Genomic DNA, 22,750 nt, shown 5'->3' with positions numbered 1-22,750 from the left:
AATTTACCTCTGAAGTTCAGGAAGTGAAAATGACCAAGTGGAGCTAGCACTTTTTTGGAAGGTGCACATCTGGAGTAAAGGCCAAGCTGTATACTCTATAACCTATATTACACACATCAATCATACTTGAAAATAAAGGGAATGAAATGTACTTTGAATTATACCTAAGATATTAAAGGTCTTTTTTCAATAGCCAGTATAACCAGTGAGGAAAGCCGATGAACTTCGTTTTCTTTGAAATTCTAACCCTATGCAAAATGGGTAGGACCGATCATAGGAATCAAACCATTACAAATAGGTTGGACAGGTCATGGGAATCAAACCATTAGAAATAGGTTGGACAGGTCATAGAAGTCAAACCTTTACAAATAGTAAGACAGGTCAAAGGAATCGAACCATTACAAATGGGAAGAACAGATCATAGGAATCAAACCATTACAAATGGGTAGGACAGGTCAATGGAATCAAACAGTTACAAATAGGTTGGACAGGTCATATGAATCAAACCATTACAAATATGTTGTACAGGTCATAGCAATCAAACCCTTACAAATGGATAAGACAGGTCATAGGAATCACACCATTACAAGTGGGTAGGACAGGTCATAGGAATCAAACCATTACAAATGGGTAGGACAGGTCATAGGAATCAAACCATTACAAATAGGTTGGACAGGTCATAGGAATCAAACCATTACAAAAGGGTAGGACAGGTTATAGGAATCAAACCCTTACAAATGAATATGACAGGTCAAAGGAATAAAACCATTACAAATGGGTAAGACAGGGCATAGGAATCAAACCATTACAAATAGGTTGGCCAGGTCATAGGAATCAAACCATTACAAATAGATAAGATAGGTCAAATGATTCAAACCATTACAAATAGGTTGGACAGGTCATAGGAATCAAACCCTTACAAATGGGTAAGACAGGTCATAGGAATCAAACCATTACAGATAGGTTGGACAGGTCATGGGAATCAAACCCTTACAAATGGGTAAGACAGGTCATAGAAATCGACTATTGTTTTGTGTACTTATGTTGTTGAATAATACAGACATTTTTTTTTTTCTCAGAGGACCAGCATTAGGCCATGTAGCTGTGGTTCATTCACTTTCAGTAAAAGTTGTTAAGCAAATTAGAAATGTCTATGTATAATGTCACATTAAAATGTATTATGTATTATCTATGTTTAGCACTGACAATGAAATTCAAAGTCAGATAAGCCTTGTATTTAAGAGGCCATCCAATCTAATTGCTTTTTTCTTCCTTTCTTCAGATCATCGTAGTATGCGGCGTAGGTTGAAGAGGATTTTTGGTCATGGTCGCTCCCAAAAGATGCATGCCAAAAAGCACAGTCAAGGTAGGTCTTGTTAGATCACCTGGCTGAAAGCCAGGTGAGTTTATACTCTGTTCCCATGTAAGTTGTACATTATACATAGCTTGTCATCCAGCCATCATTACTAATACTTGTGTATGAACACTTGATGGGCTCCATTTTGTGAAGATTGTCAGTTCTGGGTAGCATGCATATTGGTGTATTTGACGTATATTTTTTTTATCTAAATGCTATCATGACTCTTTGTCTCAAACTAAGTATCAGAAGTAAAACCAGCAATTTTATTAAATTCAGGAAATAAATGTCTTTAAGTTACAGAGTAAAATTTTTGGAGAAACAGTATTGTGAGTAAAATACCCCAAAATCATAAACATTCTATCACAAGTCCAAAGTATATAGTGTTCAAAATGAATTCAGTATTGAATGTACTGTTGTGCAAATGGTCTTGAATAGGTTGAAGTGCCAACAGTCTTGATGTGATGTACCACAGTGATATAATCTAGAATGTCCTTGAATGAATTCAAAATATTTGTAAAATAGTGATTTTGTCCCAACTGTCAAAAGACACTTTGTGATTCAAATGAATAATTTTAAATAAACGATTCCTCGCCAATGATATCTGAACACAGCTGACAATGGTTTCACAATTTATTTTAAGATTAGAATAAACCACAACCATATATAATAATCTAAGACAATAAAAAAATGAGATATATTTACAAGATAAAGCCTTAGTTATAATTACATGATATGTTACTAAAATTAAATTAAAGAACATGGAAAACACAGTCTTTGACTACGACAGAGATAAATGTGTTAAAAAATATTAAACCCATATCAACTGATAAATATTTACAATAAAGTAGTTGTTTACAGAATTATGTATAAAACCAGTGATTCAGGTCAAATACAAAATGAAATTATTTTAGACAAGTTTAAGTCTTAAATATAATTAATTATCCATAGCAAAGCGGTGTAATGTGTGTGTGTGTGTGTGTGAGACTTAGATTTTTAATGTAGCTTTAACAATTTGTCAGTCATATGGCTATGATGTCAGCAGTGATGTCTAGCACTGGGGCATCACACTGCAGACATGTAGCACCCAGTCCTATTATTCTGAAACCAGGCCAACCAGTCCTAACACTAACCTCTTAATGCTGAGCACCAAGCGAGGCAGCTGTTAGAATCATTTTTATAAGCCTTTGGCATGATTCGACAGGGGATCGAAACCCATATCCTCCCACATCCGAGGCAGACGCTCTAACCACTAGGCCACATGAGCAGAGGAGCTGTTAGCCATATAATGAATGAAAACGCTAACAAACAATGCGAATTATAGACACTTAACACATCAGCCATGGACAAAGGTCAAGCACAAAATAACAAATAAATATTTAGAATGATACACTGTACAAAGCTTCAGTCAAAATTACATGTACCAAGGACAATACATTGTAAACAGTTTCAGTCAAAATTACACGTAACAAGGACAATACACCGTACACAGCTTCAGTCAAAATTACACGTACCAAAGACAATACACCGTACACAGCTTCAGTCAAAATTACACGTACCAAGGACAATACACTGTATATAGCTTCAGTCAAAATTACACACAACAAGGACAATACACTGTACACAGCTTCAGTCAAAATTACACGTACCAAAGACAATAAACCGTTCACAGCTTCAGTCAAAATTACACATACCAAGGACAATACACTGTACACAGCTTCAGTCAAAATTACTCGTACCAAGGACAATACACTGTACACAGCTTCAGTCAAAATTACATGTACCAAGGACAATACACTGTACACAACTTCAGTCAAAATTACATGTACCAAGGACAATACACTGTACACAGCTTCAGTCAAAATTACATGTACCAAGAACAATATCCCGAGGAAGATTGGGCACATTATTTTTTTTATACACATTGAATTTAACTATTGTGGGCATGGAGCTAGGGTGGTATGATATTGCTGAGCTGTTTTTGCCAATATGATCCTCAGACAAAATCCATGGATTTCACATCACAATGGCAATATGGTTCTCACACAAAATCCATGGAAGATGCATCACAATGGCAATATCATTCTCACACAAAATCCATGGAAGACACATCACAATGCCAATATAATCCTCACACAAAATCTATGGATGACACATCACAATGAAAATATTGTTCTCACACAAAATCCATGCAGTATGCATCACAATGGCAATATGATTTCTCACACAAAATACACGGAAGTCACATCACGAACGCAATGTGGTTCTCACAGAGAATCCATGGAAGATGCATCAAAATGGCAATATGATTTCTCACACAAAATACATGGAAGTCACATGTCAATGACAATGTGGTTCTCACAGAATCCATAGAAGATGCATCACAATGGCAATATGATTTCTCACACAAAATACATGGAAGTCACATCACAATGACAATGTGGTTCTCACACAGAATCCATGGAAGATGCATTAAAATGGCAATATGATTATCATACAAAATCCATGATGCATCACAATGGCAGTATAAATCTCACATAAAGTCCATGCAAAATCCATCACAGTGGCAATATGATTCTCACACAAAATCTGTGCAAGGTGCATCAACATGGCAATATCATTCTCACACAAAATCCACGGAAGATCCATCACGATGGCAATGATTCTCACACAAAATCCATGGATGATGCATCACAATGGAAGCATGATTCTCACACAAAATCCATGGATGATGCATCGCAATGGCAATATGATTCTCACACAAAACCTATGGAAGATGCATCACAATGGCAATATGATTCTCAGAAAATCCATGGAAGATGCATCACAATGGCAATATTATTCTGACACAAAATCCGTCTAAGATGCATCACAATGGCAGTATGCTTCTCACATAAAATCCATGGATGATGCATCACAATGGCAATATGATTCTCACACAAAGTTTATGGAAGATGCATCACAATGGAAATATGATTCTCACACAAAATCCATGGATGATGCATCACAATAGCAATATGATTCTCACACAAAATCCATGGAAGATGAATCACAATGACAATATGGTTCTCACACAAAATCCGTCTAAGATGCATCACAATGGCAGTATGCTTCTCACATAAAATCCATGGATGATGCATCACAATGGCAATAAGCTTCTCACATAAAATCCATGGATGATGCATCACAATGGCAATATGCTTCTCACATAAAATCCATGGATGATGCATCACAATGGCAATATGATTCTCACACAAAGTCCATGCAAACTCATCACAATGGCAATATGATTCTCACACAATCTGTGCAAGGTCCATTAAAATGGCAATATGACTCTCACACAAAATCCATGGAAGATGTATCACAATGGCAATATGGTTCCCACACAAAATCCATGGAAAATGCATCACAGTGGCAAAAAGATTCTCGCACAAAATACAAGGAAGACGCATCATAATGACAATATGGTTCTCACACAAAATCCATCTAAGATGCATCAGAATGGCAATATGCTTCTCACATAAAATCCATGGATGATGCATCACAATGGCAATATGCTTCTCACATAAAATCCATGGATGATGCATCACAATGGCAATAAGATTCTCGCACAAAATACAAGGAAGACGCATGATAATGACAATATGATTCTCACACAAAATCCGTCAAAGATGCATCACAATGGCATTATGGTTCTCACACAAAATCCATGGAAGATGCATCACAATGGCAATATGATTCTCACACAAAATCCATGGAAGATGCATCACAATGGCAATATGATTTTCACACAGAATCCATGGTAGATGCATCACAATGACTCTATGATTTTCACATAAAATCCACGGAATGTCCATCACAATGGCAACATGATTCTCACACAAAGTCCATGGAAGATGCATCACAGTGGCAATATTATTCTCAAAAAATCCACGGAAGATCCATCACAATGGCAATATGATTCTCACACAAAATCCATGGAAGATGCATCACAGTGGCAATATTATTCTCAAAAAATCCACGGAAAATCCGTCAAAATGACAATATGATTCTCACACAAAATCCATGGAAAATGCATTACAGTGGCAATAAGATTCTCGCACAAAATACATGGAAGACGCATCATAATGACAATATGGTTCTCACACAAAATCCATCTAAGATGCATCAGAATGGCAATATGCTTCTCACATAAAATCCATGGATGATGCATCACAATGGCAATATGCTTCTCACATAAAATCCATGGATGATGCATCAGAATGGCAATATGCTTCTCACATAAAATCCATGGATGATGCATCACAATGGCAATATGCTTCTAACATAAAATCCATGGATGATGCATCACAATGGCAATATGCTTCTCACATAAAATCCATGGATGATGCATCAGAATGGCAATATGCTTCTCACATAAAATCCATGGAAGATGTATCACAATGGCAGTATGTTTCCCACACAAAATCCATGGAAAATGCATCACAGTGGCAATAAGATTCTCGCACAAAATACAAGGAAGACGCATGATAATGACAATATGATTCTCACACAAAATCCGTCAAAGATGCATCACAATGGCATTATGGTCCTCACACCAAATCCATGGAAGATGCATCACAATGGCAATATGATTCTCACACAAAATCCATGGAAGATGCATCACAATGGCAATATGATTTTCACACAGAATCCATGGTAGATGCATCACAATGACTCTCTGATTTTCACATAAAATCCACGGAATGTCCATCACAATGGCAACATGATTCTCACACAAAGTCCATGGAAGATGCATCACAGTGGCAATATTATTCTCAAAAAAATCCGCGGAAAATCCATCACAATGGCAATAAGATTCTCGCACAAAATACATGGAAGACGCATCATAATGACAATATGGTTCTCACACAAAATCCATCTAAGATGCATCAGAATGGCAATATGCTTCTCACATAAAATCCATGGATGATGCATCACAATGGCAATATGCTTATCACATAAAATCCATGGATGATGCATCACAATGGCAATATGCTTCTCACATAAAATCCATGGATGATGCATCACAATGGCAATATGATTCTCACACAAAGTCCATGCAAACTCATCACAATGGCAATATGATTCTCACAAAATCTGTGCAAGGTCCATTAAAATGGCAATATGATTCTCACACAAAATCCATGGAAGATGTATCACAATGGCAATATGTTTCCCACACAAAATCCATGGAAAATGCATCACAGTGGCAATAAGATTCTCGCACATAATACAAGGAAGACGCATGATAATGACAATATGATTCTCACACAAAATCCGTCAAAGATGCATCACAATGGCATTATGGTTCTCACACAAAATCCATGGAAGATGCATCACAATGGCAATATGATTCTCACACAAAATCCATGGAAGATGCATCACAATGGCAATATGATTTTCACACAGAATCCATGGTAGATGCATCACAATGACTCTCTGATTTTCACATAAAATCCACGGAATGTCCATCACAATGGCAACATGATTCTCACACAAAGTCCATGGAAGATGCATCACAGTGGCAATATTATTCTCAAAAAAATCAGCGGAAAATCCATCACAATGGCAATATGATTCTCACACAAAATCCATGGAAGATGCATCACAGTGGCAATATTATTCTCAAACAATCCACGGAAAATCCGTCAAAATGGCAATATGATTCTCACACAAAATCCATGGAAAATGCATTACATTGGCAATAAGATTCTCGCACAAAATACATGGAAGACGCATGATAATGACAATATGGTTCTCACACAAAATCCATCTAAGATGCATCAGAATGGCAATATGCTTCTCACATAAAATCCATGGATGATGCATCACAATGGCAATATGCTTCTCACATAAAATCCATGGATGATGCATCACAATGGCAATATGATTCTCACACAAAGTCCATGCAAACTCATCACAATGGCAATATGATTCTCACAAAATCTGTGCAAGGTGCATTAAAATGGCAATATGATTCTCACACAAAATCCATGTAAGATGTATCACAATGGCAATATGGTTCCCACACAAAATCCATGGAAAATGCATCACAGTGGCAATAAGATTCTCGCAAAAAATACAAGGAAGACGCATGATAATGACAATATGATTCTCACACAAAATCCGTCAAAGATGCATCACAATGGCATTATGGTTCTCACACAAAATCCATGGAAGATGCATCACAATGGCAATATGATTCTCACACAAAATCCATGGAAGATGCATCACAATGGCAATATGATTTTCACACAGAATCCATGGTAGATGCATCACAATGACTCTCTGATTTTCACATAAAATCCACGGAATGTCCATCACAATGGCAACATGATTCTCACACAAAGTCCATGGAAGATGCATCACAGTGGCAATATTATTCTCAAAAAATCCACGGAAGATCCATCACAATGGCAATATGATTCTCACACAAAATCCATGGAAGATGCATCACAGTGGCAACATTATTCTCAAACAATCCACGGAAAATCCGTCAAAATGGCAATATGATTCTCACACAAAATCCATGGAAAATGCATTACAGTGGCAATACGATTCTCGCACAAAATACATGGAAGACGCATCATAATGACAATATGGTTCTCACACAAAATCCATCTAAGATGCATCAGAATGGCAATATGCTTCTCACATAAAATCCATGGATGATGCATCACAATGGCAATATGCTTCTCACATAAAATCCATGGATGATGCATCACAATGGCAATATGCTTCTCACATAAAATCCATGGATGATGCATCACAATGGCAATATGATTCTCACACAAAGTCCATGCAAACTCATCACAATGGCAATATGATTCTCACACAATCTGTGCAATGTCCATTAAAATGGCAATATGACTCTCACACAAAATCCATGGAAGATGTATCACAATGGCAATATGGTTCCCACACAAAATCCATGGAAAATGCATCACAGTGGCAATAAGATTCTCGCACAAAATACAAGGAAGACGCATGATAATGACAATATGATTCTCACACAAAATCCGTCAAAGATTCATCACAATGGCATTATGGTTCTCACACAAAATCCATGGAAGATGCATCACAATGGCAATATGATTCTCACACAAAATCCATGGAAGATGCATCACAATGGCAATATGATTTTCACACAGAATCCATGGTAGATGCATCACAATGACTCTATGATTTTTACATAAAATCCACGGAATGTCCATCACAATGGCAACATGATTCTCACACAAAGTCCATGGAAGATGCATCACAGTGGCAATATTATTCTCAAAAAATCCACGGAAGATCCATCACAATGGCAATATGATTCTCACACAAAATCCATGGAAGATGCATCACAGTGGCAATATTATTCTCAAACAATCCACGGAAAATCCGTCAAAATGGCAATATGATTCTCACACAAAATCCATGGAAAATGCATTACAGTGGCAATAAGATTCTCGCACAAAATACATGGAAGACGCATCATAATGACAATATGGTTCTCACACAAAATCCATCTAAGATGCATCAGAATGGCAATATGCTTCTCACATAAAATCCATGGATGATGCATCACAATGGCAATATGCTTCTCACATAAAATCCATGGATGATGCATCACAATGGCAATATGATTCTCACACAAAGTCCATGCAAACTCATCACAATGGCAATATGATTCTCACAAAATCTGTGCAAGGTCCATTAAAATGGCAATATGATTCTCACACAAAATCCATGGAAGATGTATCACAATGGCAATATGTTTCCCACACAAAATCCATGGAAAATGCATCACAGTGGCAATAAGATTCTCGCACAAAATACATGGAAGACGCATCATAATGACAATATGGTTCTCACACAAAATCCATCTAAGATGCATCAGAATGGCAATATGCTTCTCACATAAAATCCATGGATGATGCATCGCAATGGCATTATGGTTCTCACACAAAATCCATGGAAGATGCATCACAATGGCAATATGATTCTCACACAAAATCCATGGAAGATGCATCACAATGGCAATATGATTTTCACACAGAATCCATGGTAGATGCATCACAATGACTCTCTGATTTTCACATAAAATCCACGGAATGTCCATCACAATGGCAACATGATTCTCACACAAAGTCCATGGAAGATGCAACACAGTGGCAATATTATTCTCAAAAAAATCCGGGGAAAATCCATCACAATGGCAATATGATTCTCACACAAAATCCATGGAAGATGCATCACAGTGGCAATATTATTCTCAAACAATCCACGGAAAATCCGTCAAAATGGCAATATGATTCTCACACAAAATCCATCGAAAATGCATTACATTGGCAATAAGATTCTCGCACAAAATACATGGAAGACGCATCATAATGACAATATGGTTCTCACACAAAATCCATCTAAGATGCATCAGAATGGCAATATGCTTCTCACATAAAATCCATGGATGATGCATCACAATGGCAATATGCTTCTCACATAAAATCCATGGATGATGCATCAGAATGGCAATATGCTTCTCACATAAAATCCATGGATGATGCATCACAATGGCAATATGCTTCTCACATAAAATCCATGGATGATGCATCACAATGGCAATATGCTTCTCACATAAAATCCATGGATGATGCATCACAATGGCAATATGATTCTCACACAAAGTCCATGCAAACTCATCACAATGGCAATATGATTCTCACAAAATCTGTGCAAGGTGCATTAAAATGGCAATATGATTCTCACACAAAATCCATGGAAGATGTATCACAATGGCAATATGGTTCCCACACAAAATCCATGGAAAATGCATCACAGTGGCAATAAGATTCTCGCACAAAATACAAGGAAGACGCATGATAATGACAATATGATTCTCACACAAAATCCGTCAAAGATGCATCACAATGGCATTATGGTCCTCACACCAAATCCATGGAAGATGCATCACAATGGCAGTATGATTCTCACACAAAATCCATGGAAGATGCATCACAATGGCAATATGATTTTCACACAGAATCCATGGTAGATGCATCACAATGACTCTCTGATTTTCACATAAAATCCACGGAATGTCCATCACAATGGCAACATGATTCTCACACAAAGTCCATGGAAGATGCAACACAGTGGCAATATTATTCTCAAAAAAATCCGCGGAAAATCCATCACAATGGCAATATGATTCTCACACAAAATCCATGGAAAATGCATTACATTGGCAATAAGATTCTCGCACAAAATACATGGAAGACGCATCATAATGACAATATGGTTCTCACACAAAATCCATCTAAGATGCATCAGAATGGCAATATGCTTCTCACATAAAATCCATGGATGATGCATCACAATGGCAATATGCTTATCACATAAAATCCATGGATGATGCATCACAATGGCAATATGCTTCTCACATAAAATCCATGGATGATGCATCACAATGGCAATATGATTCTCACACAAAGTCCATGCAAACTCATCACAATGGCAATATGATTCTCACAAAATCTGTGCAAGGTCCATTAAAATGGCAATATGATTCTCACACAAAATCCATGGAAGATGTATCACAATGGCAATATGTTTCCCACACAAAATCCATGGAAAATGCATCACAGTGGCAATAAGATTCTCGCACATAATACAAGGAAGACGCATGATAATGACAATATGATTCTCACACAAAATCCGTCAAAGATGCATCACAATGGCATTATGGTTCTCACACAAAATCCATGGAAGATGCATCACAATGGCAATATGATTCTCACACAAAATCCATGGAAGATGCATCACAATGGCAATATGATTTTCACACAGAATCCATGGTAGATGCATCACAATGACTCTCTGATTTTCACATAAAATCCACGGAATGTCCATCACAATGGCAACATGATTCTCACACAAAGTCCATGGAAGATGCATCACAGTGGCAATATTATTCTCAAAAAAATCAGCGGAAAATCCATCACAATGGCAATATGATTCTCACACAAAATCCATGGAAGATGCATCACAGTGGCAATATTACTCTCAAACAATCCACGGAAAATCCGTCAAAATGGCAATATGATTCTCACACAAAATCCATGGAAAATGCATTACATTGGCAATAAGATTCTCGCACAAAATACATGGAAGACGCATCATAATGACAATATGGTTCTCACACAAAATCCATCTAAGATGCATCAGAATGGCAATATGCTTCTCACATAAAATCCATGGATGATGCATCACAATGGCAATATGCTTCTCACATAAAATCCATGGATGATGCATCACAATGGCAATATGATTCTCACACAAAGTCCATGCAAACTCATCACAATGGCAATATGATTCTCACAAAATCTGTGCAAGGTGCATTAAAATGGCAATATGATTCTCACACAAAATCCATGTAAGATGTATCACAATGGCAATATGGTTCCCACACAAAATCCATGGAAAATGCATCACAGTGGCAATAAGATTCTCGCACAAAATACAAGGAAGACGCATGATAATGACAATATGATTCTCACACAAAATCCGTCAAAGATGCATCACAATGGCATTATGGTCCTCACACAAAATCCATGGAAGATGCATCACAATGGCAATATGATTCTCACACAAAATCCATGGAAGATGCATCACAATGGCAATATGATTTTCACACAGAATCCATGGTAGATGCATCACAATGACTCTCTGATTTTCACATAAAATCCACGGAATGTCCATCACAATGGCAACATGATTCTCACACAAAGTCCATGGAAGATGCATCACAGTGGCAATATTATTCTCAAAAAATCCACGGAAGATCCATCACAATGGCAATATGATTCTCACACAAAATCCATGGAAGATGCATCACAGTGGCAACATTATTCTCAAACAATCCACGGAAAATCCGTCAAAATGGCAATATGATTCTCACACAAAATCCATGGAAAATGCATTACAGTGGCAATAAGATTCTCGCACAAAATACATGGAAGACGCATCATAATGACAATATGGTTCTCACACAAAATCCATCTAAGATGCATCAGAATGGCAATATGCTTCTCACATAAAATCCATGGATGATGCATCACAATGGCAATATGCTTCTCACATAAAATCCATGGATGATGCATCACAATGGCAATATGATTCTCACACAAAGTCCATGCAAACTCATCACAATGGCAATATGATTCTCACAAAATCTGTGCAAGGTCCATTAAAATGGCAATATGATTCTCACACAAAATCCATGGAAGATGTATCACAATGGCAATATGTTTCCCACACAAAATCCATGGAAAATGCATCACAGTGGCAATAAGATTCTCGCACAAAATACATGGAAGACGCATCATAATGACAATATGGTTCTCACACAAAATCCATCTAAGATGCATCAGAATGGCAATATGCTTCTCACATAAAATCCATGGATGATGCATCACAATGGCATTATGGTTCTCACACAAAATCCATGGAAGATGCATCACAATGGCAATATGATTCTCACACAAAATCCATGGAAGATGCATCACAATGGCAATATGATTTTCACACAGAATCCATGGTAGATGCATCACAATGACTCTCTGATTTTCACATAAAATCCACGGAATGTCCATCACAATGGCAACATGATTCTCACACAAAGTCCATGGAAGATGCAACACAGTGGCAATATTATTCTCAAAAAAATCCGCGGAAAATCCATCACAATGGCAATATGATTCTCACACAAAATCCATGGAAGATGCATCACAGTGGCAATATTATTCTCAAACAATCCACGGAAAATCCGTCAAAATGGCAATATGATTCTCACACAAAATCCATGGAAAATGCATTACAGTGGCAATAAGATTCTCGCACAAAATACATGGAAGACGCATCATAATGACAATATGGTTCTCACACAAAATCCATCTAAGATGCATCAGAATGGCAATATGCTTCTCACATAAAATCCATGGATGATGCATCACAATGGCAATATGCTTCTCACATAAAATCCATGGATGATGCATCACAATGGCAATATGATTCTCACACAAAGTCCATGCAAACTCATCACAATGGCAATATGATTCTCACAAAATCTGTGCAAGGTCCATTAAAATGGCAATATGATTCTCACACAAAATCCATGGAAGATGTATCACAATGGCAATATGTTTCCCACACAAAATCCATGGAAAATGCATCACAGTGGCAATAAGATTCTCGCACAAAATACATGGAAGACGCATCATAATGACAATATGGTTCTCACACAAAATCCATCTAAGATGCATCAGAATGGCAATATGCTTCTCACATAAAATCCATGGATGATGCATCACAATGGCATTATGGTTCTCACACAAAATCCATGGAAGATGCATCACAATGGCAATATGATTCTCACACAAAATCCATGGAAGATGCATCACAATGGCAATATGATTTTCACACAGAATCCATGGTAGATGCATCACAATGACTCTCTGATTTTCACATAAAATCTACGGAATGTCCATCACAATGGCAACATGATTCTCACACAAAGTCCATGGAAGATGCAACACAGTGGCAATATTATTCTCAAAAAAATCCGGGGAAAATCCATCACAATGGCAATATGATTCTCACACAAAATCCATGGAAGATGCATCACAGTGGCAATATTATTCTCAAACAATCCACGGAAAATCCGTCAAAATGGCAATATGATTCTCACACAAAATCCATCGAAAATGCATTACATTGGCAATAAGATTCTCGCACAAAATACATGGAAGACGCATCATAATGACAATATGGTTCTCACACAAAATCCATCTAAGATGCATCAGAATGGCAATATGCTTCTCACATAAAATCCATGGATGATGCATCACAATGGCAATATGCTTCTCACATAAAATCCATGGATGATGCATCAGAATGGCAATATGCTTCTCACATAAAATCCATGGATGATGCATCACAATGGCAATATGCTTCTCACATAAAATCCATGGATGATGCATCACAATGGCAATATGCTTCTCACATAAAATCCATGGATGATGCATCACAATGGCAATATGATTCTCACACAAAGTCCATGCAAACTCATCACAATGGCAATATGATTCTCACAAAATCTGTGCAAGGTGCATTAAAATGGCAATATGATTCTCACACAAAATCCATGGAAGATGTATCACAATGGCAATATGGTTCCCACACAAAATCCATGGAAAATGCATCACAGTGGCAATAAGATTCTCGCACAAAATACAAGGAAGACGCATGATAATGACAATATGATTCTCACACAAAATCCGTCAAAGATGCATCACAATGGCATTATGGTCCTCACACCAAATCCATGGAAGATGCATCACAATGGCAGTATGATTCTCACACAAAATCCATGGAAGATGCATCACAATGGCAATATGATTTTCACACAGAATCCATGGTAGATGCATCACAATGACTCTCTGATTTTCACATAAAATCCACGGAATGTCCATCACAATGGCAACATGATTCTCACACAAAGTCCATGGAAGATGCATCACAGTGGAAATATTATTCTCAAAAAAATCCGCGGAAAATCCATCACAATGGCAATATGATTCTCACACAAAATCCATGGAAAATGCATTACATTGGCAATAAGATTCTCGCACAAAATACATGGAAGACGCATCATAATGACAATATGGTTCTCACACAAAATCCATCTAAGATGCATCAGAATGGCAATATGCTTCTCACATAAAATCCATGGATGATGCATCACAATGGCAATATGCTTATCACATAAAATCCATGGATGATGCATCACAATGGCAATATGCTTCTCACATAAAATCCATGGATGATGCATCACAATGGCAATATGATTCTCACACAAAGTCCATGCAAACTCATCACAATGGCAATATGATTCTCACAAAATCTGTGCAAGGTCCATTAAAATGGCAATATGATTCTCACACAAAATCCATGGAAGATGTATCACAATGGCAATATGTTTCCCACACAAAATCCATGGAAAATGCATCACAGTGGCAATAAGATTCTCGCACATAATACAAGGAAGACGCATGATAATGACAATATGATTCTCACACAAAATCCGTCAAAGATGCATCACAATGGCATTATGGTTCTCACACAAAATCCATGGAAGATGCATCACAATGGCAATATGATTCTCACACAAAATCCATGGAAGATGCATCACAATGGCAATATGATTTTCACACAGAATCCATGGTAGATGCATCACAATGACTCTCTGATTTTCACATAAAATCCACGGAATGTCCATCACAATGGCAACATGATTCTCACACAAAGTCCATGGAAGATGCATCACAGTGGCAATATTATTCTCAAAAAAATCAGCGGAAAATCCATCACAATGGCAATATGATTCTCACACAAAATCCATGGAAGATGCATCACAGTGGCAATATTACTCTCAAACAATCCACGGAAAATCCGTCAAAATGGCAATATGATTCTCACACAAAATCCATGGAAAATGCATTACATTGGCAATAAGATTCTCGCACAAAATACATGGAAGACGCATCATAATGACAATATGGTTCTCACACAAAATCCATCTAAGATGCATCAGAATGGCAATATGCTTCTCACATAAAATCCATGGATGATGCATCACAATGGCAATATGATTTTCACACAGAATCCATGGTAGATGCATCACAATGACTCTCTGATTTTCACATAAAATCCACGGAATGTCCATCACAATGGCAACATGATTCTCACACAAAGTCCATGGAAGATGCATCACAGTGGCAATATTATTCTCAAAAAAATCAGCGGAAAATCCATCACAATGGCAATATGATTCTCACACAAAATCCATGGAAGATGCATCACAGTGGCAATATTACTCTCAAACAATCCACGGAAAATCCGTCAAAATGGCAATATGATTCTCACACAAAATCCATGGAAAATGCATTACATTGGCAATAAGATTCTCGCACAAAATACATGGAAGACGCATCATAATGACAATATGGTTCTCACACAAAATCCATCTAAGATGCATCAGAATGGCAATATGCTTCTCACATAAAATCCATGGATGATGCATCACAATGGCAATATGCTTCTCACATAAAATCCATGGATGATGCATCACAATGGCAATATGATTCTCACACAAAGTCCATGCAAACTCATCACAATGGCAATATGATTCTCACAAAATCTGTGCAAGGTGCATTAAAATGGCAATATGATTCTCACACAAAATCCATGGAAGATGTATCACAATGGCAATATGGTTCCCACACAAAATCCATGGAAAATGCATCACAGTGGCAATAAGATTCTCGCACAAAATACAAGGAAGACGCATGATAATGACAATATGATTCTCACACAAAATCCGTCAAAGATGCATCACAATGGCATTATGGTTCTCACACAAAATCCATGGAAGATGCATCACAATGGCAATATGATTCTCACACAAAATCCATGGAAGATGCATCACAATGGCAATATGATTTTCACACAGAATCCATGGTAGATGCATCACAATGACTCTCTGATTTTCACATAAAATCCACGGAATGTCCATCACAATGGCAACATGATTCTCACACAAAGTCCATGGAAGATGCATCACAGTGGCAATATTATTCTCAAAAAATCCACGGAAGATCCATCACAATGGCAATATGATTCTCACACAAAATCCATGGAAGATGCATCACAGTGGCAACATTATTCTCAAACAATCCACGGAAAATCCGTCAAAATGGCAATATGATTCTCACACAAAATCCATGGAAAATGCATTACAGTGGCAATACGATTCTCGCACAAAATACATGGAAGACGCATCATAATGACAATATGGTTCTCACACAAAATCCATCTAAGATGCATCAGAATGGCAATATGCTTCTCACATAAAATCCATGGATGATGCATCACAATGGCAATATGCTTCTCACATAAAATCCATGGATGATGCATCACAATGGCAATATGCTTCTCACATAAAATCCATGGATGATGCATCACAATGGCAATATGATTCTCACACAAAATCCATGCAAACTCATCACAATGGCAATATGATTCTCACACAATCTGTGCAATGTCCATTAAAATGACAATATGACTCTCACACAAAATCCATGGAAGATGTATCACAATGGCAATATGGTTCCCACACAAAATCCATGGAAAATGCATCACAGTGGCAATAAGATTCTCGCACAAAATACAAGGAAGACGCATGATAATGACAATATGATTTTCACACAAAATCCGTCAAAGATTCATCACAATGGCATTATGGTTCTCACACAAAATCCATGGAAGATGCATCACAATGGCAATATGATTCTCACACAAAATCCATGGAAGATGCATCACAATGGCAATATGATTTTCACACAGAATCCATGGTAGATGCATCACAATGACTCTATGATTTTCACATAAAATCCACGGAATGTCCATCACAATGGCAACATGATTCTCACACAAAGTCCATGGAAGATGCATCACAGTGGCAATATTATTCTCAAAAAATCCACGGAAGATCCATCACAATGGCAATATGATTCTCACACAAAATCCATGGAAGATGCATCACAGTGGCAATATTATTCTCAAACAATCCACGGAAAATCCGTCAAAATGGCAATATGATTCTCACACAAAATCCATGGAAAATGCATTACAGTGGCAATAAGATTCTCGCACAAAATACATGGAAGACGCATCATAATGACAATATGGTTCTCACACAAAATCCATCTAAGATGCATCAGAATGGCAATATGCTTCTCACATAAAATCCATGGATGATGCATCACAATGGCAATATGCTTCTCACATAAAATCCATGGATGATGCATCACAATGGCAATATGATTCTCACACAAAGTCCATGCAAACTCATCACAATGGCAATATGATTCTCACAAAATCTGTGCAAGGTCCATTAAAATGGCAATATGATTCTCACACAAAATCCATGGAAGATGTATCACAATGGCAATATGTTTCCCACACAAAATCCATGGAAAATGCATCACAGTGGCAATAAGATTCTCGCACAAAATACATGGAAGACGCATCATAATGACAATATGGTTCTCACACAAAATCCATCTAAGATGCATCAGAATGGCAATATGCTTCTCACATAAAATCCATGGATGATGCATCACAATGGCATTATGGTTCTCACACAAAATCCATGGAAGATGCATCACAATGGCAATATGATTCTCACACAAAATCCATGGAAGATGCATCACAATGGCAATATGATTTTCACACAGAATCCATGGTAGATGCATCACAATGACTCTCTGATTTTCACATAAAATCCACGGAATGTCCATCACAATGGCAACATGATTCTCACACAAAGTCCATGGAAGATGCAACACAGTGGCAATATTATTCTCAAAAAAATCCGCGGAAAATCCATCACAATGGCAATATGATTCTCACACAAAATCCATGGAAGATGCATCACAGTGGCAATATTATTCTCAAACAAACCACGGAAAATCCGTCAAAATGGCAATATGATTCTCACACAAAATCCATGGAAAATGCATTACATTGGCAATAAGATTCTCGCACAAAATACATGGAAGACGCATCATAATGACAATATGGTTCTCACACAAAATCCATCTAAGATGCATCAGAATGGCAATATGCTTCTCACATAAAATCCATGGATGATGCATCACAATGGCAATATGCTTCTCACATAAAATCCATGGATGATGCATCAGAATGGCAATATGCTTCTCACATAAAATCCATGGATGATGCATCACAATGGCAATATGCTTCTCACATAAAATCCATGGATGATGCATCACAATGGCAATATGATTCTCACACAAAGTCCATGCAAACTCATCACAATGGCAATATGATTCTCACAAAATCTGTGCAAGGTGCATTAAAATGGCAATATGATTCTCACACAAAATCCATGGAAGATGTATCACAATGGCAATATGGTTCCCACACAAAATCCATGGAAAATGCATCACAGTGGCAATAAGATTCTCGCACAAAATACAAGGAAGACGCATGATAATGACAATATGATTCTCACACAAAATCCGTCAAAGATGCATCACAATGGCATTATGGTCCTCACACCAAATCCATGGAAGATGCATCACAATGGCAATATGATTCTCACACAAAATCCATGGAAGATGCATCACAATGGCAATATGATTTTCACACAGAATCCATGGTAGATGCATCACAATGACTCTCTGATTTTCACATAAAATCCACGGAATGTCCATCACAATGGCAACATGATTCTCACACAAAGTCCATGGAAGATGCATCACAGTGGCAATATTATTCTCAAAAAAATCCGCGGAAAATCCATCACAATGGCAATATGATTCTCACACAAAATCCATGGAAAATGCATTACATTGGCAATAAGATTCTCGCACAAAATACATGGAAGACGCATCATAATGACAATATGGTTCTCACACAAAATCCATCTAAGATGCATCAGAATGGCAATATGCTTCTCACATAAAATCCATGGATGATGCATCACAGTGGCAATATTATTCTCAAAAAATCCACGGAAGATCCATCACAATGGCAATATGATTCTCACACAAAATCCATGGAAGATGCATCACAGTGGCAATATTATTCTCAAACAATCCACGGAAAATCCGTCAAAATGGCAATATGATTCTCACACAAAATCCATGGAAAATGCATTACATTGGCAATAAGATTCTCGCACAAGATACATGGAAGACGCATCATAATGACAATAATGTTCTCACACAAAATCCATCTAAGATGCATCAGAATGGCAATATGCTTCTCACATAAAATCCATGGATGATGCATCACAGTGGCAATATTATTCTCAAAAAATCCACGGAAGATCCATCACAATGGCAATATGATTCTCACACAAAATCCATGGAAGATGCATCACAGTGGCAATATTATTCTCAAACAATCCACGGAAAATCCGTCAAAATGGCAATATGATTCTCACACAAAATCCATGGAAAATGCATTACAGTGGCAATAAGATTCTCGCACAAAATACATGGAAGACGCATCATAATGACAATATGGTTCTCACACAAAATCCATCTAAGATGCATCAGAATGGCAATATGCTTCTCACATAAAATCCATGGATGATGCATCACAATGGCAATATGCTTCTCACATAAAATCCATGGATGATGCATCACAATGGCAATATGCTTCTCACATAAAATCCATGGATGATGCATCACAATGGCAATATGATTCTCACACAAAGTCCATGCAAACTCATCACAATGGCAATATGATTCTCACAAAATCTGTGCAAGGTGCATTAAAATGGCAACATGATTCTCACACAAAATCCATGGAAGATGTATCACAATGGCAATATGGTTCCCACACAAAATCCATGGAAAATGCATCACAGTGTCAATAAGATTCTCGCGCAAAATACAAGGAAGACGCATGATAATGACAATATGATTCTCACACAAAATCCGTCAAAGATGCATCACAATGGCATTATGGTTCTCACACAAAATCCATGGAAGATGCATCACAATGGCAATATGATTCTCACACAAAATCCATGGAAGATGCATCACAATGGCAATATGATTTTCACACAGAATCCATGGTAGATGCATCACAATGACTCTCTGATTTTCACATAAAATCCACGGAATGTCCATCACAATGGCAACATGATTCTCACACAAAGTCCATGGAAGATGCAACACAGTGGCAATATTATTCTCAAAAAAATCCGCGGAAAATCCATCACAATGGCAATATGATTCTCACACAAAATCCATGGAAGATGCATCACAGTGGCAATATTATTCTCAAACAAACCACGGAAAATCCGTCAAAATGGCAATATGATTCTCACACAAAATCCATGGAAAATGCATTACATTGGCAATAAGATTCTCGCACAAAATACATGGAAGACGCATCATAATGACAATATGGTTCTCACACAAAATCCATCTAAGATGCATCAGAATGGCAATATGCTTCTCACATAAAATCCATGGATGATGCATCACAATGGCAATATGCTTCTCACATAAAATCCATGGATGATGCATCAGAATGGCAATATGCTTCTCACATAAAATCCATGGATGATGCATCACAATGGCAATATGCTTCTCACATAAAATCCATGGATGATGCATCACAATGGCAATATGATTCTCACACAAAGTCCATGCAAACTCATCACAATGGCAATATGATTCTCACAAAATCTGTGCAAGGTGCATTAAAATGGCAATATGATTCTCACACAAAATCCATGGAAGATGTATCACAATGGCAATATGGTTCCCACACAAAATCCATGGAAAATGCATCACAGTGGCAATAAGATTCTCGCACAAAATACAAGGAAGACGCATGATAATGACAATATGATTCTCACACAAAATCCGTCAAAGATGCATCACAATGGCATTATGGTCCTCACACCAAATCCATGGAAGATGCATCACAATGGCAATATGATTCTCACACAAAATCCATGGAAGATGCATCACAATGGCAATATGATTTTCACACAGAATCCATGGTAGATGCATCACAATGACTCTCTGATTTTCACATAAAATCCACGGAATGTCCATCACAATGGCAACATGATTCTCACACAAAGTCCATGGAAGATGCATCACAGTGGCAATATTATTCTCAAAAAAATCCGCGGAAAATCCATCACAATGGCAATATGATTCTCACACAAAATCCATGGAAAATGCATTACATTGGCAATAAGATTCTCGCACAAAATACATGGAAGACGCATCATAATGACAATATGGTTCTCACACAAAATCCATCTAAGATGCATCAGAATGGCAATATGCTTCTCACATAAAATCCATGGATGATGCATCACAGTGGCAATATTATTCTCAAAAAATCCACGGAAGATCCATCACAATGGCAATATGATTCTCACACAAAATCCATGGAAGATGCATCACAGTGGCAATATTATTCTCAAACAATCCACGGAAAATCCGTCAAAATGGCAATATGATTCTCACACAAAATCCATGGAAAATGCATTACATTGGCAATAAGATTCTCGCACAAGATACATGGAAGACGCATCATAATGACAATAATGTTCTCACACAAAATCCATCTAAGATGCATCAGAATGGCAATATGCTTCTCACATAAAATCCATGGATGATGCATCACAGTGGCAATATTATTCTCAAAAAATCCACGGAAGATCCATCACAATGGCAATATGAT

General features: G+C 37.3%; 1 protein-coding gene across 1 annotated transcript in view; it reads left to right on the top strand.

Moving 5' to 3' along the window:
* Positions 1-22,750, top strand: part of LOC149791136 (uncharacterized) — a 142,703-nt gene that overhangs the window by 60,984 nt on the left and 58,969 nt on the right. The window contains exon 4 of the mRNA XM_089973290.1: positions 1,283-1,366. Within this exon, the coding sequence (XP_089829416.1) occupies positions 1,283-1,366 (84 nt within the window). The remainder of the gene's footprint in view (positions 1-1,282; positions 1,367-22,750) is intronic.

The sequence above is a fragment of the Sinohyriopsis cumingii genome, chromosome 10 (assembly GCF_028554795.1).
Source record: "Sinohyriopsis cumingii isolate HCF-2022 chromosome 10, ASM2855479v2, whole genome shotgun sequence".
Lineage (NCBI taxonomy): Eukaryota > Metazoa > Mollusca > Bivalvia > Unionida > Unionidae > Sinohyriopsis > Sinohyriopsis cumingii.
The sequence above is the reverse complement of the archived record's forward strand: the minus strand, read 5'-3'. Positions and strand labels throughout refer to the sequence as shown.